The 18,515-nt window shown below is 36.2% G+C and overlaps 1 protein-coding gene across 5 annotated transcripts in view; it reads left to right on the top strand.

The window, feature by feature from the left end:
• The window catches only part of MON2 (MON2 homolog, regulator of endosome-to-Golgi trafficking), a 59,170-nt gene that overhangs the window by 24,083 nt on the left and 16,572 nt on the right, over positions 1 to 18,515 (top strand). For 2 of the 5 annotated variants that reach the window (XR_001921698.1, XM_018080354.1), the window contains 14 exons: positions 230 to 310; positions 398 to 471; positions 545 to 635; positions 1,909 to 2,010; positions 3,966 to 3,968; positions 4,178 to 4,288; positions 4,985 to 5,160; positions 7,764 to 7,926; positions 8,333 to 8,626; positions 9,386 to 9,584; positions 10,775 to 11,403; positions 16,383 to 16,526; positions 17,049 to 17,066; positions 17,333 to 17,461. Coding sequence is in view for 4 of the 5 variants with exons in the window: in XM_018080354.1 (XP_017935843.1) it covers positions 230 to 310; positions 398 to 471; positions 545 to 635; positions 1,909 to 2,010; positions 3,966 to 3,968; positions 4,178 to 4,288; positions 4,985 to 5,160; positions 7,764 to 7,926; positions 8,333 to 8,626; positions 9,386 to 9,584; positions 10,775 to 11,403; positions 16,383 to 16,526; positions 17,049 to 17,066; positions 17,333 to 17,461 (2,214 nt within the window). In the remaining variant the exon portion in view is untranslated. The remainder of the gene's footprint in view (positions 1 to 229; positions 311 to 397; positions 472 to 544; positions 636 to 1,908; positions 2,011 to 3,965; positions 3,969 to 4,177; positions 4,289 to 4,984; positions 5,161 to 7,763; positions 7,927 to 8,332; positions 8,627 to 9,385; positions 9,585 to 10,774; positions 11,404 to 16,382; positions 16,527 to 17,048; positions 17,067 to 17,332; positions 17,462 to 18,515) is intronic. The other 3 variants (XM_008926533.2, XM_018080353.1, XM_018080355.1) reach the window with 3 other exon arrangements.

Below are 18,515 nucleotides of genomic sequence, written 5' to 3'. Positions count from 1 at the left end.
TGCTTTTATGCCTTGAGGTTTTGCCATAATTTGGTTTTGAGTTAGTCTGTGAGCAAGAGAAGAAGCTTTGATTCTTCTCATGCTGTACTTTGAATTGCCTTGAGTAAGTACTGTAGCATTTTCTTGAATTCTGTTTGGCTGGAAGGTTGCTGACTAGTTCGAGTATAATGTTAGTTTCCTTTCTGCCTGAAAAGGGTTTTCTGCTGAAAATGATCCTTTTGTATTTCAGCATCTTGTGTGGATTCTGGGACTGAAGCCTAGTGTTGGAGGTGCATTAAAACCTGGAAGAGCTGTGGAAGGGCCCAGTACAGTAAGCACCACTGTTCGTTTTTCAGTTAATGATTACACAGTATTTTCTATTGCAATCTACAAGACATATTTCTGTATCTTTTTCAAGGTTCTAACTACAGCAGTTATGACTGATCTGCCATCTATATCCAGCATGATTTCAAAGCTTTTTGAAAACTCACAGTAAGAAACCTTATCTTATAATTAAAATAATGTGTGTATATCAAACAGTGTTTTGATACCAGTTATTTTTCAGGTACCTTGATGATGTGTCTTTACATCACTTAATAAATGCCCTTTGCTCCTTGTCTCTGGAAGCCATGGATATGGCCTATGGAAACAATAAGGTATAAGAAGAGTTCTTTACTTTCTTTTTAGATGGTTTTGTGAAACACTCAGAAGACTTGTGTGTTTATCCTCAAATCTAACTGTTTCTAATACTAAGAACAGTAATACCTTTGATGTTCTACAGTAAAAATTAAATTATGAATCAGAGAATGTCTCATTTGTGATAGTTATGTGATTTCTAAATTCTGTGAAGATTCTCATTGTGTTCTTTGTGCTTTTTGTTAAGTAAGGAATGTCGTGTGTTTCCATTAATGAGATTGTGGGTGGATGAAACTTTTAAAAGCCCTTCTGATTTCAGAGGTTAGGGATTCTGATAGCACAGTATGTTCTGTGAGATGCTCCTTTTCATTTAAATTTTCTCTTACAATGCACTTCAGAGAAAGCCAACAATTTAGATATTAAAAAAACCTGTTAATTCATATTTACTTGGGAAAACCATAGTATTCATGTCAGCCTCAGTAAACAACCTTTACCCAGAAAGGTTAAAGATCCTGTGATTGAATAAGGTTGAATATATATGATCCTAATCATAATCTAATCCCAGAGAAGAGTATCTGAAAGTTTTTCATTCATCTGTTACACTAGAGATAACAAAGACAGAAAGCATGCTTCATAATATTTGGCAATTACACCAACAGAGAATGAATTAAAATAAACAAAATTTGTGTTTAAAGTCAGCTGAAAATTAGAATAAGGAATCATCAGAAATGGGAAGAGACGATAATTCCAGCACAATAGTAATTTTGACTATATATTGATGTTCAAAAAATAAAATTAAAAGAAGTTTATAACAAATATTTGCATATGTATTTGATTATCATATTCCTGCAGGGCATTTTTGAAGCCAATGGAAAATAAAGAATTAGAGGATTATTAAATGAAGTATTCTAGATTGTTCATATATAATTCTAACTTTAAAAGTTGTAATGGGGAAAAAGGCTATTTTGCTAGCAAAGTATGTTATAAAACTGATTGGACAGAGGACTATGTAAACCCGAGAGTTTTTAAAGGAATATCAGTGCTCTGGTTGTTGTCAAACTCGGGGAGAACGATGTGAAAAATGATGGAAGTTCCTCAGGGTGTGCTGCTGCTGCCCCCTTGTGACTTCTCCTGCAGCGCTGCGGGTTCTGCGGGAGCTTCCCAGCGTTCACAGCTTGCGAAACGCTGTGCTTGGAGACGAGCTGCACCTAATTCATAAATTATCATGTAGCAAAACGCTCGGACATTATCTCGGTTACTTCAAAGTCATGTTTCAAATTCCATTTTATTAAGGAACCATCGCTTTTTGCTGTTGCTAAATTACTGGAAACAGGACTAGTTAACATGCGCAGGATTGAGATTCTTTGGAGACCTCTGACCGGTCATCTTCTGGAGGTAACTAATGGCTTTTAACAGTTGTACTAGAATTTAGTTTGTATTAATGAAAAAAATCTAAATTGTAATTACATGTTTTGGTTTAGGCACCTTGTTTTTGCAACACAATTTGAATTTAAAAGTTAATGTACGTATTTAAATTCCACTATTTTAATATCTTTTACTAACTTTGTCTTTATGGTGCCATCAGTCTTTTTGTGTTTTTAACACAGAAATGTTTAAAAGGGTCAATTTATTATACTTCATATGTGTGTTGTAATTAAGGTAACACAAACAGGTTTTACTGTTTCACACAGTACAAATATCTAGGAAGATTTTGAGATGGACTGAAGCCATGAGATTTACTAACAAAGGGTTGGGGTTTTTTTTAAACATTTAAGCTAACATTTCATTGCTTTCTTTAGAAGAATACTGTACAGATATAAAATATAATCCTATTTCAATTTCTTAAGTATTTTAACTTCAGTGTGAAAAATATGCTCCATCAAGGAAAAAAATCTTCTATTTTGAATTGAAAACTAAAAACAGGTGATGGAATATAATTGTAGTTTCAATTCTCTACACAGATATGCAGAAGAGTAAAATACAAGAACAGGGTTCGATTTAGAACGGGTAAAGGAGAAAGCTTTTCTTCCTCATATTCCAGAGTGTATCAAACCCTTCCTTAGCACCAGTGCATTATTTCAAACAGTATTAAGGATTGGTCATCTCTATTTATGGAAGCCACATATTGTTTTATCTAGAAGAAAAAATTTGGATACTTTGGGGTTTAAAGACTTAAAGCACAGGCATGTCCTTCTCTTGTCTATTTTTCCTCTTCAAAACAATAAACTTTACCATCCACATCTTGAGATTGTGTGTTTTCGTCTCAAAAGTAGTCTGTTGCAGTGTTACCCGTGCATAGTGGGTAATTTGCCACTGTTTTGTAGGAAATAAAGTCTTTAATTTTATTTCAAAGTATTGCCTTATTTCCTTTTGAACCTAAGTTGTTGAGGTACAATAAGGAAGGAGAAAACATTGGCTGCAAATTTAATTAAACACGACCTGAGGGAATAATTTGTTCCCTCTCTCTGGAGCTGATTATCTGGACAGATTCAGAGCATCATGAAGTAGTTCAAATTCTCTCTCTCTTTTTTTTTTTTTCTTAATATATAAGATTACAAAAATATAAGTAAATCAGGAGAGTAGCTATTTCTTGTCTGCATTTTTTACTGTGAAGCTAGCTCTTCTACGTTGTCCTCCTTTTCACTTTGGCTAGTGGTTGATAAAAGAATGGTCCACAAACAAAAGCTATCAGCCTTCTTTATGATCCTGCTTTGGACTTTGGGTTCTCACACCATCTGAGCTAGGACTCGAAGGATGAGTGAGAATAATTATGTAGAGGTCAAAGAAACTGTAGACTTTGCATATTTGTTTGAGTGTAATGTATTAGGTATGGGAGGTACAGTTCATACTAGCTATCTATGCAATGCATATGCAAAATGTTTTTAATTTTCCTGTTCTAAAAAAAGCAATTGGCAGAATTTATTAGGTTTAGATAATTAGGAGACAAAGAGAAATGAAGACGTTTGAAACTCAAGTTTGAAAATGTTCACTATTGTTTTGTCAAGTTTTTTAAAATAATGAAGTGTAAGGCTTATTTTGCTTCAATATGTAGTTACTTTTTGTATTTGAGAGTATAGAAGACACTTTCTGTGTTGGCTGCTGCCATGTTCCTCACTTAATTGCGTTAAGCAGTGTGTGATACTTACAGTTTTACAGTAGCTTAAGGCTAAGTTAAACCTGAGAGTTTCAGGCATTCACTGAAGTGTTGTTCGGTGCTTTTAAACCAATCATTATCTGAATTAGCAGTTAGTATATTCATTTTGGAAAATTTATTGACTTGAATTATGTATGTAACTTTCATTATGTTTCCTTCTGTGTCTTTCACTGCTCCCTATTGCTTCCTTATGCAGAAGGTATGTCTGCCCAAAAGATCAATTTCTTTTTTTTTTTTACTATTAAACCTAATTTATCATCTAGAGATTTATTTTTTCTGGTTTAAAATTATTATAATATTGTATGTGCATTATAATATAATTAAAATAGCAATTTTTAAAATATGTATCTCTATATAAATCTTGGTTAAATAAAAGTGACTTTAAACAAAACATTGCTGTGTTTTCAGGTCTGTCAGCATCCTAACTCCAGAATGAGAGAATGGGGAGCAGAAGCTTTAACTTCTCTCATTAAAGCAGGGTTGACATTCAGACATGATCCTCCATTGTCTCAAAATCAGGTAAAGTAAGTTTAAGAGCAGCTGCTTTCCTCCTTCATTCGTAAAGGAACTTTACTATTGAGTTTATAAAGTCTATAGCTGTAACATTCAAATGTAACTCTTGAGAATCACCTCATGCATTCTAATAAGCTATCCTCCTTTTTTTTCAAATACCTAACAAAGAGTGGTGATGTTTGCATATTATGTCCATTTTTTAGAACAAATTATGGGTCATCCTCATGAGTGCAAAACAATTTCAGAGTGTTTAGAAGTGTGTATGTGATGTCATGGCAGGTAAAAATACATTGCCTAACCTTCAGCTATTCAATCCATGATGAATAAAGCATTCTGATATATTTATTGAGGTTCAGTGGGTAACTTTTCCAAGATCTCTTGAGTTGAAGCTGAGTGTAGCCCTGCTGGGTGAGCATAAAGTTGCATGACACTTTTTATGCAGCTGTAACAGCATGATGTAGCTGCTTCCTGAGGAACCTGGAGAGCAGGGACCAGGGAAGTATATTTTCTGCTAAGATCCTTTATAAACAGTATTTTAGAAAGTCCTTTCTGACTCTGAATTTGAGCATTTAATCAGTGAGCTACTGAATTAATTTAATAAATCTTTAATTTGTACTTTATATTTTCACTAACTATACATAAAAATAATTAAGGATCAGTTAAATGTTAGCATCCTTAATATGCTTTATTGTTTGCTTTTAGAGACTGCAGTTGCTTTTATTGAATCCACTAAAGGAGCTGTCAAACATTAGTCATCCTGATATCAGGATCAAGCAGTTGGAGTGTGTCCTACAGATTTTACAGAGTCAGGGTGACAGCTTAGGACCTGGTTGGCCACTGGTGCTTGGAGTCATGGGGGCAATCCAAAGTGATCAGGGGTAAGTGGTGGAAAGAAAATTTTAAAAGCATATAAGATAAGAACAGTAGAAAGAATTCTGCTTATATTTTCTTCTTTAATAGCCTCTTCAATAATAACCATAGTTTCATTGTAGTTCTTAGCTTGTGAAAAATTTTACTCGGCAAAATACAGTTTTTAATTTTTCCTGAAGCACACTTTTATTTTACTGAATTAATCTCTCAGAAGACCAGAATATTATTCCACTCTAACCTCTCCTGTGGTCAGCATTTAGTATACACGGAGGAGTACTCAGTGTGCCGTTTCATTTGATCTTAAGCATCTGCTAGACACATCTCTGCTGCTTGCAGATAATTCTGTATCAATCAGCTGTTGCTCACAGTTTATCTGTTGTTTCTATTTCTTCTTAAATCTTCCAGTAGTCTCCAGTGTGTGTCATCTTCTGATCACTCTCTCTTTTTCTTGAAGACTTTCTCCCTAAATGGTTGCTGGTAGCAGAAGGATGGAAGATTATTTACTTGCTGTGGGTGAATCCCTTGACGTACTAACACAGTTGACTCTGTTGCCACCAGAGGTGTAATGTTAATGGACTGGTCCTCTGCCTGCAAGGGAAAGTGAGAGATGTAGTTGCAAGGAGTTTTTTTTGAAATGAGCACTGAATTGAACATCTGACTTTGGAACTGTAAGCAGCAAGAATTATACCCACACACTGAAACCATATTATTCATTCTTTGGTGCTAGTCAAGACTAGCAGCAGGATAGGTCATACTCTGGTATCAGAAGAATGTCCTTGGTGTATCTCTCCTTTCGTCCCACTGTGGATTCAGTCTTCTGGCCACATAAAAAACTCCTAAAGCCAGTTGAAATGCTTGAAGGATTTTGCTCTTGTACCAGTGTTCTCTGGCAGTAGTTCTTATGTCACCAAGGATTTTGGCATTCTTGGTTGTGAGCATCCTTTGGTACTTGCTGTTTCCACACTTGGTGCAATGTGTTCCTGCATGCCTTTTGATTTTCACTGTTGTTGATGAGGGATGAGAACCAACACAGATTCCTTCTCAAGACAGTCTTGAGAGTAACAGATCCGGTTACATCTCAAATCCATACCTTAGTGGCAGATGTCTCGAGATGTTACTAGCATCTTGTGTTATGTCTTAGTCTCCACCTACAAAGCATATAGAATAATCTACTTTTCTTCAACTAATAGCACTGTTTGCCCACATCATATTAACTATAGTAGGAAAAAATTAAGCAAGCCTCCTTTTCCTTGAGAAACAACTGAATTTCTTACCTAAGTTACAGCTGTGAGCACAAGATGCAGAGACAATCACAAGCATCTTCCCTCTGCTTAGTGAATATCCTGGATTCCAGGACAGAAATCCATTTACCTCCCTGGAGAATTTCTTTCTAGGCTGTTACAAATACAGAAAATGCTCTTTTGAGAGCCGTTGATGCTTCATTCACTTCCGGATTGTACAGTACCAGCCTGCCAAACAAAAAGAAGTCTGTCTTTGAAGAATTTTTCAACGGGATGCCCCTGTTTATTTTAAGCATAGATAAAGCCCTGTACAATATGAAGAGTTCTCACTGAGCTTGAGTTTCTTGCATTTATATTTACCTTCTTTGTGGTCACCTATAACATCAAGCACAGTTTTACAATTTGAAGAGCTGTATTGCTATTGCCACTTGCATGAAGGATGTCAAAACCTTTCTCCAAACACATAGTAGTGTGGGACATTATTTGGGAAATGACCTGTTTTAAATTTGTTCTTGTAACCTTGCATTTGAAGTTTAGAAAGAGAGATTACTTTCCCATTAATTCAGTGCTTCAAAATGAGTAGTGTAACTATACTGTCATTTCCTGTCTCCTTCCCTGTTCTTTTAGAGTCCTTGAAGGTGACATACCTCTGGAACTTGGAGGGTGGAGGGGGTACTGCAGCAATTTTGGGTTGTGTTTCACTTTATAGACTCCTGTAATGAATATGGGGGAAAGTATTGCTGTGAGCATTTCCTCCATCAGTATAGTAATGATAAATACTTTGATCTTATGTGGTAGGGTGGATGTTTCTGTGCAGTATGCATCATATTAGCGAATTATTAGTTATACCATTATTGTCCATGTGAAGTTTCTTGTGCATTCTTCTGGATTCCATATCATGTCGGCTTTTACAATGCAGTGGAAATAACCCACACATGATTTTTATTTTTAATTAATCAGAAAAAAATATTTAATTTATGTTTTTGAAACAGGTAATTGACATATCTATAATCTGGATTTTAGCTACCGCATTTGAACTAACAAGTCTTAGAACTCTAGAACAGAGAAGTAGACTCTACTATATAAAGTTAACTAAAGACCACTGGAAAGTCTAAACTTTAACTCTACTAGATAGTTAACATGGGCTAAAATGCTTAGTCAGAATTCCAACTTCAACTTAATGTTATATCTCAAAAAACCCCATTTAAAATATTGCAAACTCATCTCAAAAACATTAAATTGATTTTTTCATTTTGTTTTTAATAATACTATCTCCTGGGGTATTGTATTCAAAACATTTCTGTGCTCTTGAAGAAATTTGAAATGAGTGTGTGTGTGTGTATTTTGTTTTTGTTTTGTTTTTTTTTAAGTGAGTCCTTAATACGGACTGCATTCCAGTGTCTTCAGTTGGTTGTGACCGACTTCCTTCCAACAATGCCATGTACTTGTCTACAGATAGTTGTTGAAGTTGCTGGAAGCTTTGGACTTCACAATCAAGAGCTAAATATTAGCTTAACTTCAATTGGTTTGTTGGTGAGTTTTACATTACCCTACAGTGATGCTGCTTCTGGCTTTCATTTTTTTCTTTTCTTATTTTCATGAAAACTAATCTGTAGTCAATGATACAAATGAAGGCCACAACCTTTTTTGGGGGGTTATTACCATGCTCTTCATCAGTATGCATTTTTCGTCTTTTAATATGTTTTCTCCTTTCTGGTGCTTCATGTATAACTGGGGCCTAAAAGCTGAGGATAAGAAAAATACTTTTTGCACTTTGCAATATTTATGTGCTGATCTTATTTCATCAGTGTAGAGAAACGATTATCGTGATGTACTTTACAAAATACTTTGTGAAAATGAGAAGCAATTTATTTAATTATCATTAAGAGCAGTACAATATTTTTATTGTACAACACCGTATGTCTTATTTATCTTGTAGTGGAATATTTCAGATTATTTTTTCCAAAGAGGCGAAATAATTGAAAAGGAGCTAAACAGAGAAGAAGCAATGTTGCAGAAACAGGCAGAAGAAAAGGGAGTGATGCTGAATAGACCTTTTCATCCTGCATCACCATTTGACTGTCTTTGGTTATGCCTGTATGCCAAACTTGGAGAACTGTGTGTGGATCCCCGACCTGCAGTTAGAAAGAGCGCTGGACAGACATTGTTTTCTACTATTGGTGCTCATGGAACTTTATTGCAACATTCAACATGGCACACAGTAATATGGAAGGTATGATGTGTAAGCTTCCACTGAAGGTTTTGTAAATAGCATTCACATTTCAATAATAATTGAGCATTCACCAGTTAATGACCATTATCAGTTATATAACTTATTTAGACTTTTTAAAGATAACATGGTGTCAGAAATCTGATTTCTCAGGTTTTGGGAATGTTTTTTACACTTTCTCTTCTCTGGCCTTTAAAGCCTCTCTTGAAATATAATTTTCATGTCTTGATCATTTATTTCTTACTTGTAAGTTGGATTAAAAGACTGTTTCCTTCCTACAAGAATGAATGACATTTCTTTGTGTGAAAATGGAGATGTTTGAGGGTCGTGTGATTGGGCTGACCTGATGTTAGATAGATCCTTGCTTTGCTATCTGTTTTGACTCTCTTGAGAGGATCTGTCAAATGCCCTGTTCTAAGTCACAGTCACGTTTGTTGTTCTTTGTGGAAAAATTAGGCTATATTTGAGCCTGCTTGTTGTACCTGTGAAAAATCTTACATCCACTGGTTTTAGCCTTCTGTTAGTGCTAACACTGTTCTCAGTGGGGTTGATTGTGCTATTTCTAAGCCTTCTCAAGTGGCCATCATTTGACTGATTCATAATCTTGGCTGCTGTGGAGACTATTTAGAACAAGGGAATTTTCAGAGTGACACAGTGACAGAATGGATAATGGAAAAATTACTATTTTTTGTTAGTTTACTATGAATAGAACTATGTTATTTGAAAAGTTGCGTCTTTCCTCTTTTTTTCTGACTATCACAGGTTTTATTTCACCTGTTGGATAGAGTTCGAGAATCTTCTACCACAGCTGACAAAGAGAAGATTGAATCAGGAGGAGGCAACATTCTCATCCATCATTCAAGGGATACAGCTGAGAAACAGTGGGCCGAGACGTGGGTATTAACACTGGCTGGAGTTGCAAGAATATTTAACACCAGGAGATACTTACTGCAGCCTTTAGGTAAAATTTATAGTTGCTGAAAGATACAGTAATAAACTTCCCGCTTTTGTATATTTTTTCTATTAAAGTACTGGGCAAGAATCTTAATCTTAACTTAAAAGTGTGTTTTGTTGTGTCTCGCCTCAAATGTTACGATGATTAGGGAGTTACTAGTTCATGCTCCTTAGAGCCAAAAATTTTAACTACAGATTTTGTCTCCTGTATCAGAGTAATTGAGATTAAATCTCAGTAGTCACAATTCTGGGTGCCAGATAGGTTTAAATTATAGTAGCCTGATAAGAATAATTTTTCTCTTCTTTTGGTTGCCAGAACATACTTTTCCTTTTGTCTTTCTAAGGTTATGCAACACTTGCCTGGAACTCTTCTGTGGCATCAGTGTGTCAGGTTTAATTGTACTCTTAGAATGTATAGCTTGCAAAGCAAATTCCTCATTACATTAATATACCTTCACCATCCTATAGTATACAATTAATATATATTAACTAGAAATATGTTGTAATTTATTTCATTTTGGTTGTTGTGATATCAACATATTAATAGCTATCAAGAGTATTGGTCATTTGCAGAAATGTGGTAGATTTTAAACTGTATTAAACTTGAGTTAAAACTGAATAAGAAAATTAAAACTAATTATTCAAACCCTGTAATTAGTATAATAGAAAATTGAAGGTTAAGGCTAAATTTAATGAAAAACTCAAATGCCCCAAATGAAATCTTTCCACAGTACAATTATAAGAGCATTTTAAAATCAATTTTTTATAAATACATTACATGACTATAGATTTGACCCTTAATTCTTTGTGTGTGCTTAACCCTTTTTAAAATCAACAGGCATCTGGTATGCATAAGAACAAATCTGTTTCACTATACTGAATAATGAAAACATATTTTACTAGTATGGGATGTGGTATGTGATTTTTCGCTAGCAAATTTAACATGAACATAGATATATTGTTTCATTCTTCATATTTGTGTGTTTCTCTGTCACATTCATTCTTTCTGGTTATGGTTGAACTGATATATTTTATAAAAGCCATTCGGGCTGACACCTAATCTCTTGAAATTTCTGTTTGTGTGAGTAACAAGTAAAGGTTGTATGAACAACCTTTTAGAAAGGCAGGGTGGGTGGGAATGGGAATAGGAAGCAAGTTCCAAGTTGATTTTTTCCTCTTTCTTTCTTTTTTAAATAGGAGACTTTTCTCAAGCCTGGGATGTTCTTCTTGATCACATCCAATCAGCAGCACTCAGCAAAAATAATGAGGTTTCCTTGGCTGCTCTGAAAAGCTTCCAGGAGATCTTACAAATTGTTTCTCCCATTCGAGACTCTGAGAAGCCTGAGACACCACCTGCCATCAATGTTTCTGTACCTCTGGTGGTAGGGACAACAACTGCCACTAGTCTTGGTAGATCATTCATGAGAACTGACTCCATTGGAGAAAGAATAGGAAGATATAATGGATCTGAACTGCCTGTAATAACAGATGAGATTGAAGATTTGAATCTTTGGTGGGCAGCCTGGAACAGCTGGTATAGGATTGGTTCCGAAAGTACAAGGCCTCCAATTACTTGTGATAAATTGACTTTCATTCCCAGCCAGCCTTTTCTTACAGCTTTAATTCAAATATTCCCAGCTCTTTACCAGCACATCAAAACTGGTTTCAGCATGGATGATCTCCAAAAGCTGGGTGTCATTTTGCATGGTGCTGTTTCAGTTCCAATCAGTTCAGATGCTTCCCCTTTCATCCTTCCATCTTACACTGAAGCAGTTTTGACAAGTTTACAAGAAGCAGTGCTTACAGCTTTAGATGTTTTACAAAAGGTAATAATGCAACTTCTGATGTGTGGTGAAAGGTAAACTACACTGTGTCTCACTTCTCAGAACTATAGTGAGGGACTTAACATGATTTTTTAAATTATTTATAATTGCACAGTGTATTGTATTAGAACAATCAGATCTCCATTCCTGATGCAACCCAGGTGCTCTTCATTGAAAGGAGTGGTGTAATCTTTATGAAATATACTTTTGGTTGATTGCAGAAATACTTTAAGTATTGTGCTGTGTTTGTAGCCATTTACTTGGCTATTTAGTATTGAAGTACTGTTGATGTTGAAGATCTCTACATGGAAATAGGGGAACAGTCCCACAAGGCAGAATCATTATCTTTGCAGCCACTCCTTTAGTTTATGGGTTTGACAAATACTCATGAATGTATTTTGAAAACAGAGGTATAAAAATAGCATCATAGGTAGGCTTGGATTGGAGAAGGAACCTTAAAGATCATCTAGTTCCAACCTCCCCTGCCATGGGCAGGAGCAGCAGTGGTCTGGAGTAAATTGTTTTTCATGAATTTCAATTAATTTTGCTTGGATAGAAGTTGGTATTAAATCTCAGCTTTGTATGTGGTTATATAAGTAACATGAAGTTTTAACACCGACCATGTCCGCTACATTTTCATCCTTTTCCAGTCAGGCTCGACTTTTTGTATCCTCCCCTTTCCAGCAGCTCAGTCCTGCCCAAATACTGTTTTCCCCACTTAGTCACTCAATTTATTCATCTCAGATTTTTCTGTTTCTGTGTTAGTCTCCTTATCCAGATCTTAGTTTCTGAAGGGTGCAAGCATTAGTGCCTTTTAAAGAGGGGGTTACCAGAGTTTTTAACATGATGAAAAACTGCACATTTTTATACTCTTGTTCTTGTCGAGATAAACTGTTTTAGCTGAAGGTTTCTTAAACAGTAACAAAAGCACCAACTCCCTGTGAGAGGGAGACATCTCCTCTTCCCCACTCCCAGTCTGAATGATTAGCGTGGCAGTTACAAGCCTTTGCAAATACAGACTTCCATAAGACAGTACCTCAACTTATACAGTACCTTCCATCCCATCTATAGTTGTGTTATTAACACAACAGCACTGAAGTTCCTAAAAAAAATTAGTTGAAGTATATTTGGACATCAGTAAGTTCTGTGAAGTTGTGTGATTGCTCCTCTTGGCTATATAACACAGTACAATTCACATGACGAGGCAGCCAGCCAGTGCTGATGTGGAGCAAAGGTGATCTGTCAGATGGTTTTTGCTGCCGGCTACAGTATCTTTTTCTCTCTTGAAACTAATTGATACTCTCAGGAGTACACACAGAAGCTAGTGGATGATTAAAGAAGAGTATGCAAATATTTGCAATCTTCTTTAAAACAAAAGGTTTCTCACGTGTTTGCATGTAGGATCGGGTTTTTTGGTGATACAGGAAGACTTGGGTCAGTTCTGATTTTCTAAGAACTTGTGAAACAACTTTGCAGTTTGAATAGCGTAAAAAACCCTGATATTTCTCAGATGAGCCCTTGACTGGTTTAATAAAGATATTTTATAATGTGATTCCACTAAGAAAAGACATTGCAACTCAAGAACATGGGGCTGGGAGGGAGCTTTGGATCTCCTTTCAGGCTTCCATATGTTGAGCCCATTTTGCACTCTTTATTTTGTCCTTCATTGTCTCTTTATTTCTCAGTAGAACTTGTCATCTAGTCTTTTATTGCTGTAGTATAAGGTTGGAGTTTTGGTTTTTTGGTTTTTCGGGTTTTTTTTGTAAGTCCCTTTCATCACTGTAGCTCAGCTAAAGTTTTATCTCAAGCCCAGATTTGCTCATTATTCTCAGTTCTTCCCTACATTCACTCTAGGTCAACTCTACAGCGAGCCAGCTGGCTCATCAGATAGAACACAGGTGCATCATGGCTAGGCTTCACAAACGAAGATTTGGGAACACAGGTGCATACATGGGGATCAAATACATTTGAATTCTGCCTCTGCAGGCAGTATGGATGCAAACCTCTTTAGCTGTGAGTGTGGTAAACTCAAGGCTGTATTTGCATATACCAACAGCAGTGATAGAGACCTAGCTACAGAGAGCAGTTAAAAAAAAAGAGTACTCCATGCCAGTAGTTGCACTGGGAGTTGTTAGATAAATCTGAACTATTAAAAAAATGGAAGGTTAGTACCAGAATGCTTTAAAGCATAAATTTCTGAAATTGAAGTATTGTGTCAGTTTTTGCAACAAAAAGGATATGCAGAGTATTTTATTTTGTTTGTGTTTTGTTGTAGTGTGACCACTACTTTTTGATTTATGTGGGTCCCTTTCCTTAAGATGTAAATAAGTGCACTTAATGCAGTAACTAACACCCTGTTTTATAAGCAGCTCTTAAAGGTATTTTCAACATCCTTTGTCACACACTTTGTTAGGCTCTTTTTCAGATTTTAAGATGATTAGATAAAAGTTATAGTGTCAGTCAGAAATATAAACCTCTTTGAAAAGCAATTCTGGTTAGTCCACAGAATCATTTCGGTTGGAAAAGACCTACAAGGTCATCGAGTCCAACCATTAATTCAGCACTGCCAAGTCCACCACTAAACCGTGTCCCCAAGTGCCACATCTACGTGCCTTTTAAATGTTTCCAGGGATGGTGGTGACTTAACCACTTCTCTAGGCAGCCTTTTCCAATGCCTGACAACCCTTTCTGAAGAAATTTTTCCTAATATCCAATCTAAACTTCCTCTGGCACAACTTGTGGCCATTTCGTCTTGTCCGATCACGAATTACCTGGGAGAAGAGACCAATCCCCCGCCTCCCTTCAGCCTCCTTTCAGGTAGTTATAGAGAGCAGTAAGGTCCCCCCTGAGCCACTTTTTCTCCAGGGTACACAACCCCAGCTTCCTCAGCTGCTCCTCACAGGGCTTGTGCTCTGGCCCCTTCACCAGCTTTGTTTCCTTTCTCTGGACATGCTCCAGCACCTCAATGTCTTTCTTTTAGTTAGAGGCCCATAACTGGACACAGGACTCAAGATGTGGCCTCACTAGTGCTGAGTACAGAGGGATAATCACTTCTGTGGTCCTGCTGACCACACTTTCTGATACAAGCCAGGATGCCACTGGCCTTGGCCACCTGGGCACACTGCTAGCTCATGTTTGGCAGCTGTTGGCCAGCATCTCCAGGTCCTTTTCCACTGGGCAGCTTCCCAGCCACTCTTCCCCCAGCCTCTAGTGCTGCATGTGGTTGTTGTGACCAAAGTGCAGGAGCTGGCACTTGGCCTTGTTGAACCTCATACAATTGGCCTTGGCCCATTGATCCAGCCTGTCCAGATCCCTCTGCAGAACCTTCCTACCCTCCAGCAGATCAACACTCCCACCAAACTTGGTGTTGTCTGCAAACTTGCTGACGGTGCACTCAATGCCTTTGTCCAGGCTGTCAGTAAAGATATTAAACAGAACTGGTCCCAGTAATGCTCCCTGGTGGGATATGTTGAAACAGTCTTCTGCGAGTAATGTAAATTGCATCTGTGCAAGTGAGTTACATCTATTCAGAAATTACCCAGGAGTTTGTGGATGCTCTTTTTTCCCTTTCTATTTCATTTATTTGTATATTAGAATCATTTTTATACCTTTTCAAATAGGTATGTAATCTCACATTAACATGTTAAAATTTAGTGCAGTGACTTTAGTGCAGCAGATCAGATGAAGCTGTTTTACAGGGTGTTGAATAATTTTATATCAGCAATTAACCCTTTAGTCTTCTGCAGTGCAGGTGAGTACCTAGCTTCCAAGCATCCTTTTCAGAGTTCAGTACAGTTTTGACCTTGAGTACTAGCAAAGGAGTATGCTTTTTTAGGAGTTCTGCATTATATTCATAATGTTGATTAAGCTTTTTGAGCATTAGACATGCATTTTAAATTGCATGAGGTGAGGAAAAGAAAAAGGCCATTGATGATTCATGGAGTGCTCTGCTGCAAGTTGTCCATTGCCTGAAGGTGCAGCTAGGTCTTCAGGTGATGTAATGATGAATGCCTGTAGCCTCTGTTGGCTTGCTCCCTCTCATGGCTGGGGACTCAGGATATTTGCTTGCCCATTGACTCACACAGCTCCTGATGTGGCTCCAGCATGGGGTCTGCACTCAAACAGTTTTGGAGCTGTTACCACCTTGAGTGAGTTCAACCATAACTTGTCATGGATGATCTGTGGTTAATGAAAAGGGCGTTTAATTCTTCCCCCCAGAAAAATGACAGTACAAGCACAAAGTCTTTTTGTAGAGCAATAAATTGACTGTTTCTTGAAGCTTTGAGAGGAGAGACTTTGGGAAGTAAAGCAAGGTATTTAAAATGGCAGAATATAATTGGAGTAACTTCATAGAATCATTGTATCTTGCTTTGAAAATAAATGCCCTAAGATTTCCTTGGGATTTATATTGCAACTGGAAATCATTAGCTTCTGACAACATGATATTTCATTGACATCATCTAAGTACACCCTTCCTGAAATGTTTTCCATTTTAAAGCAATATTATGAGTTTCAGCTGTACCAAAATCATATAATTCTCATTTATTTATATTCCTTTCTGTAAGATGCTATTTTAACTACTTTTTGAAGCTTGTATAATTTACTTCTGAGATTTAAATGTTCCTTGAAGTAGGACTTAAAGAAGATGTGGCTGAGATCTATATACAAGACTTATATAAGCCTTATATTTTACTGACATGTCAAAGTAAAGTCAGTAAAGAAAATATATCTCTTTTATTGGATGAGATAGCTGTATTTACTGAACTATATATGCTCAGGTATCTTGCCACTTAATTTACTTTAATAAAATAAACAAACTTACTTTCCTTAAGCTGTTAGAACTATCCACTGTCTTTTATACAGCATGACTCTCGCATAGTCTTATATGGGGATTTTTCATTGGGAGTTCCTTGCACTGATGCAGATGTTGACTGCAAAAGCTCAAGATATATATTAAGCTTTTGTATTTTCTTTTGGTATAGGCTATATGTGTGGGCTCAGAAAGTATGCAGATAATGTATCCTGCAATCTTTGACCAACTGCTGGCCTTTGTAGAATTTTCATGTAAGCCTCCACAGTATGGACAGCTGGAAACAAAGCACATTGCAAATGCAAAGTATAATCAGGTAATTAATTAGAAATTTGTTTCACTTGGCTGGTGAATCCAGTTGAACTTCAGATACAGGTTATTCCGCAAGATGCATTTATTCAATCTGTAAAAACTTCTGCATGTTGTGTAGTAAGTTTTTTTACATGCTTTTGTTATCTTCATTTACTCCCTTTACATTCTTCTTTGCTTTTATACTTTGTATTCCTTCATGTAGGAAAGGTCTTGCCTGGACACCAGACATAGTGAATGTGTCTGAATTTGTACAGTGAATTAATCTAAAATAATTTGTCCTACACATGATACTAAATTTAATACAAAGACATGATAATTTTGAATGGAGAAAATTCCCTCAAGCTGCAGATTTTTGAATTGCACGTGCTGTAAAGAAATGGGACATGTTCAGTAATTCTTTTTATCTGTGTACGCTGCTGTTCACTAAGCATGAGCATCTGATTCAGTGTAATGGGAGAGGTAACTATTACGTATGTATTAATTCTTCTTATTCTGTTTGTCCTGCAACACAATGGAATCACACTAGATACAACTATTTGCACCGGTGAGTTAAATTTCCTTAAAGATTGTCCTAATGTAGTTGTCTTGCCTAGACTGCAACATTTCTCCTACTTAAATGTACTTTACTTCAATGTAGAGTACATTTTCATAGCCAGACTACGTTGTATTTGCAGTTTTGTTGCTTGGACCATATTCTTAGCAAACCTTGCATGCATTAAACTGAGAGTTCAATGCAAAACATACACCTTCTGTTCCTTAATGAATATGTTTTCACATATAGTTTAGTAATTTACTAATTTCTTTTCCTAGGCGGAATGGGTAGCATTGAATTATGTACCATTTGCTGAGAGATCTTTGGAAGTTGTGGTGGACTTATACCAAAAGACAGCTTGCCATAAAGCTGTGGTAACGGAGAAAGTTCTTCAGAACATTATTAAGGTAAAAGTTTGCCCTGCATATGCTCTGAATTTAATGAGCTTATATTGAGTTTTATTTTCAGCTAGTGTTTATAAACACTTTCTAGGAAACCTAAAGCTGTAGTAAACAAATGGATATTTTATGAAGATGAGCAGCAGGTAATAATTTCTTTTGAAGCTGCAAGGCTATTGATTAGGCTATATGTATTGTTCTTAGCTGGATAATGTCAGCATCAGTATTTCACTGTTAAGATAAAAATTAACTAATGTGTTAGGCCTCAAAATTTTAATCTTTGAAGGTATTATGCACCTGAGTCTGGTAAGTAGGCTTCTTAGTAAATATGGCATCGAAGGCCAAAGATGAGTTTCTGTAGACTGGCATATGTTTCAGGAGCCTGTGCTGTAGCTATTACTATTGATTTACTTCTAATGACTTTGTATGTTGATGTAACTATGGAATGTTACGGATGAGCAAATATACCTTTAAGGTGAAATTGTCCAACTTTTCACTTTTTTGACCTTGTTTCCATTTCAGCAAAAAAAATAGTAAATAATAGAAGTAATAGGAAATGTCTGGAAAAAAAATGTATCTGACCTAGGTTTATTTGGAATAACTTGACTGACATCAGGTTTTTCCTATATAGAAATTTAGAAATGTGAATGTATTTAAAGTAGGCGATATTATGAATTAAATATTTGTATTTCAAAGCTAATGCAGTTGTTTTCTACTTCTGTTTTAATAGGATTAGTGAAACTGATATAAACACCACTTTTCTTTAACATTCACAGCTGATAATAATGTGATTCATTGCAGTAGATGAAATATGTTTCATGTCTCTAAGTCCATGTTGATTTTGGAATTAGATTTGACATATACGATGAATAGCAGCAGAAAAAAATATTCTAAAATAGGGCTGGCAATAGAGAATTAATTATAATTGACTCCTTGTGAGAGTCAGAGTGAGTCTTTCCTCCCTTTGCTTTCCTCAAATCAAAGACTGCACTAACAGCATGGGGGGCATACATGTAGTACCCAAACCTAGTCACTATGTATTTGAAGTATAAATTTAATTAGT

The sequence above is a fragment of the Manacus vitellinus genome, unplaced genomic scaffold, assembly GCF_001715985.3.
Source record: "Manacus vitellinus isolate BGI_N305 unplaced genomic scaffold, ASM171598v3 scaffold_5_pilon, whole genome shotgun sequence".
NCBI classification, from domain to species: domain Eukaryota; kingdom Metazoa; phylum Chordata; class Aves; order Passeriformes; family Pipridae; genus Manacus; species Manacus vitellinus.
Note: the sequence above shows the minus strand (reverse complement) of the source record. Positions and strands in the feature narration are given on the sequence as shown.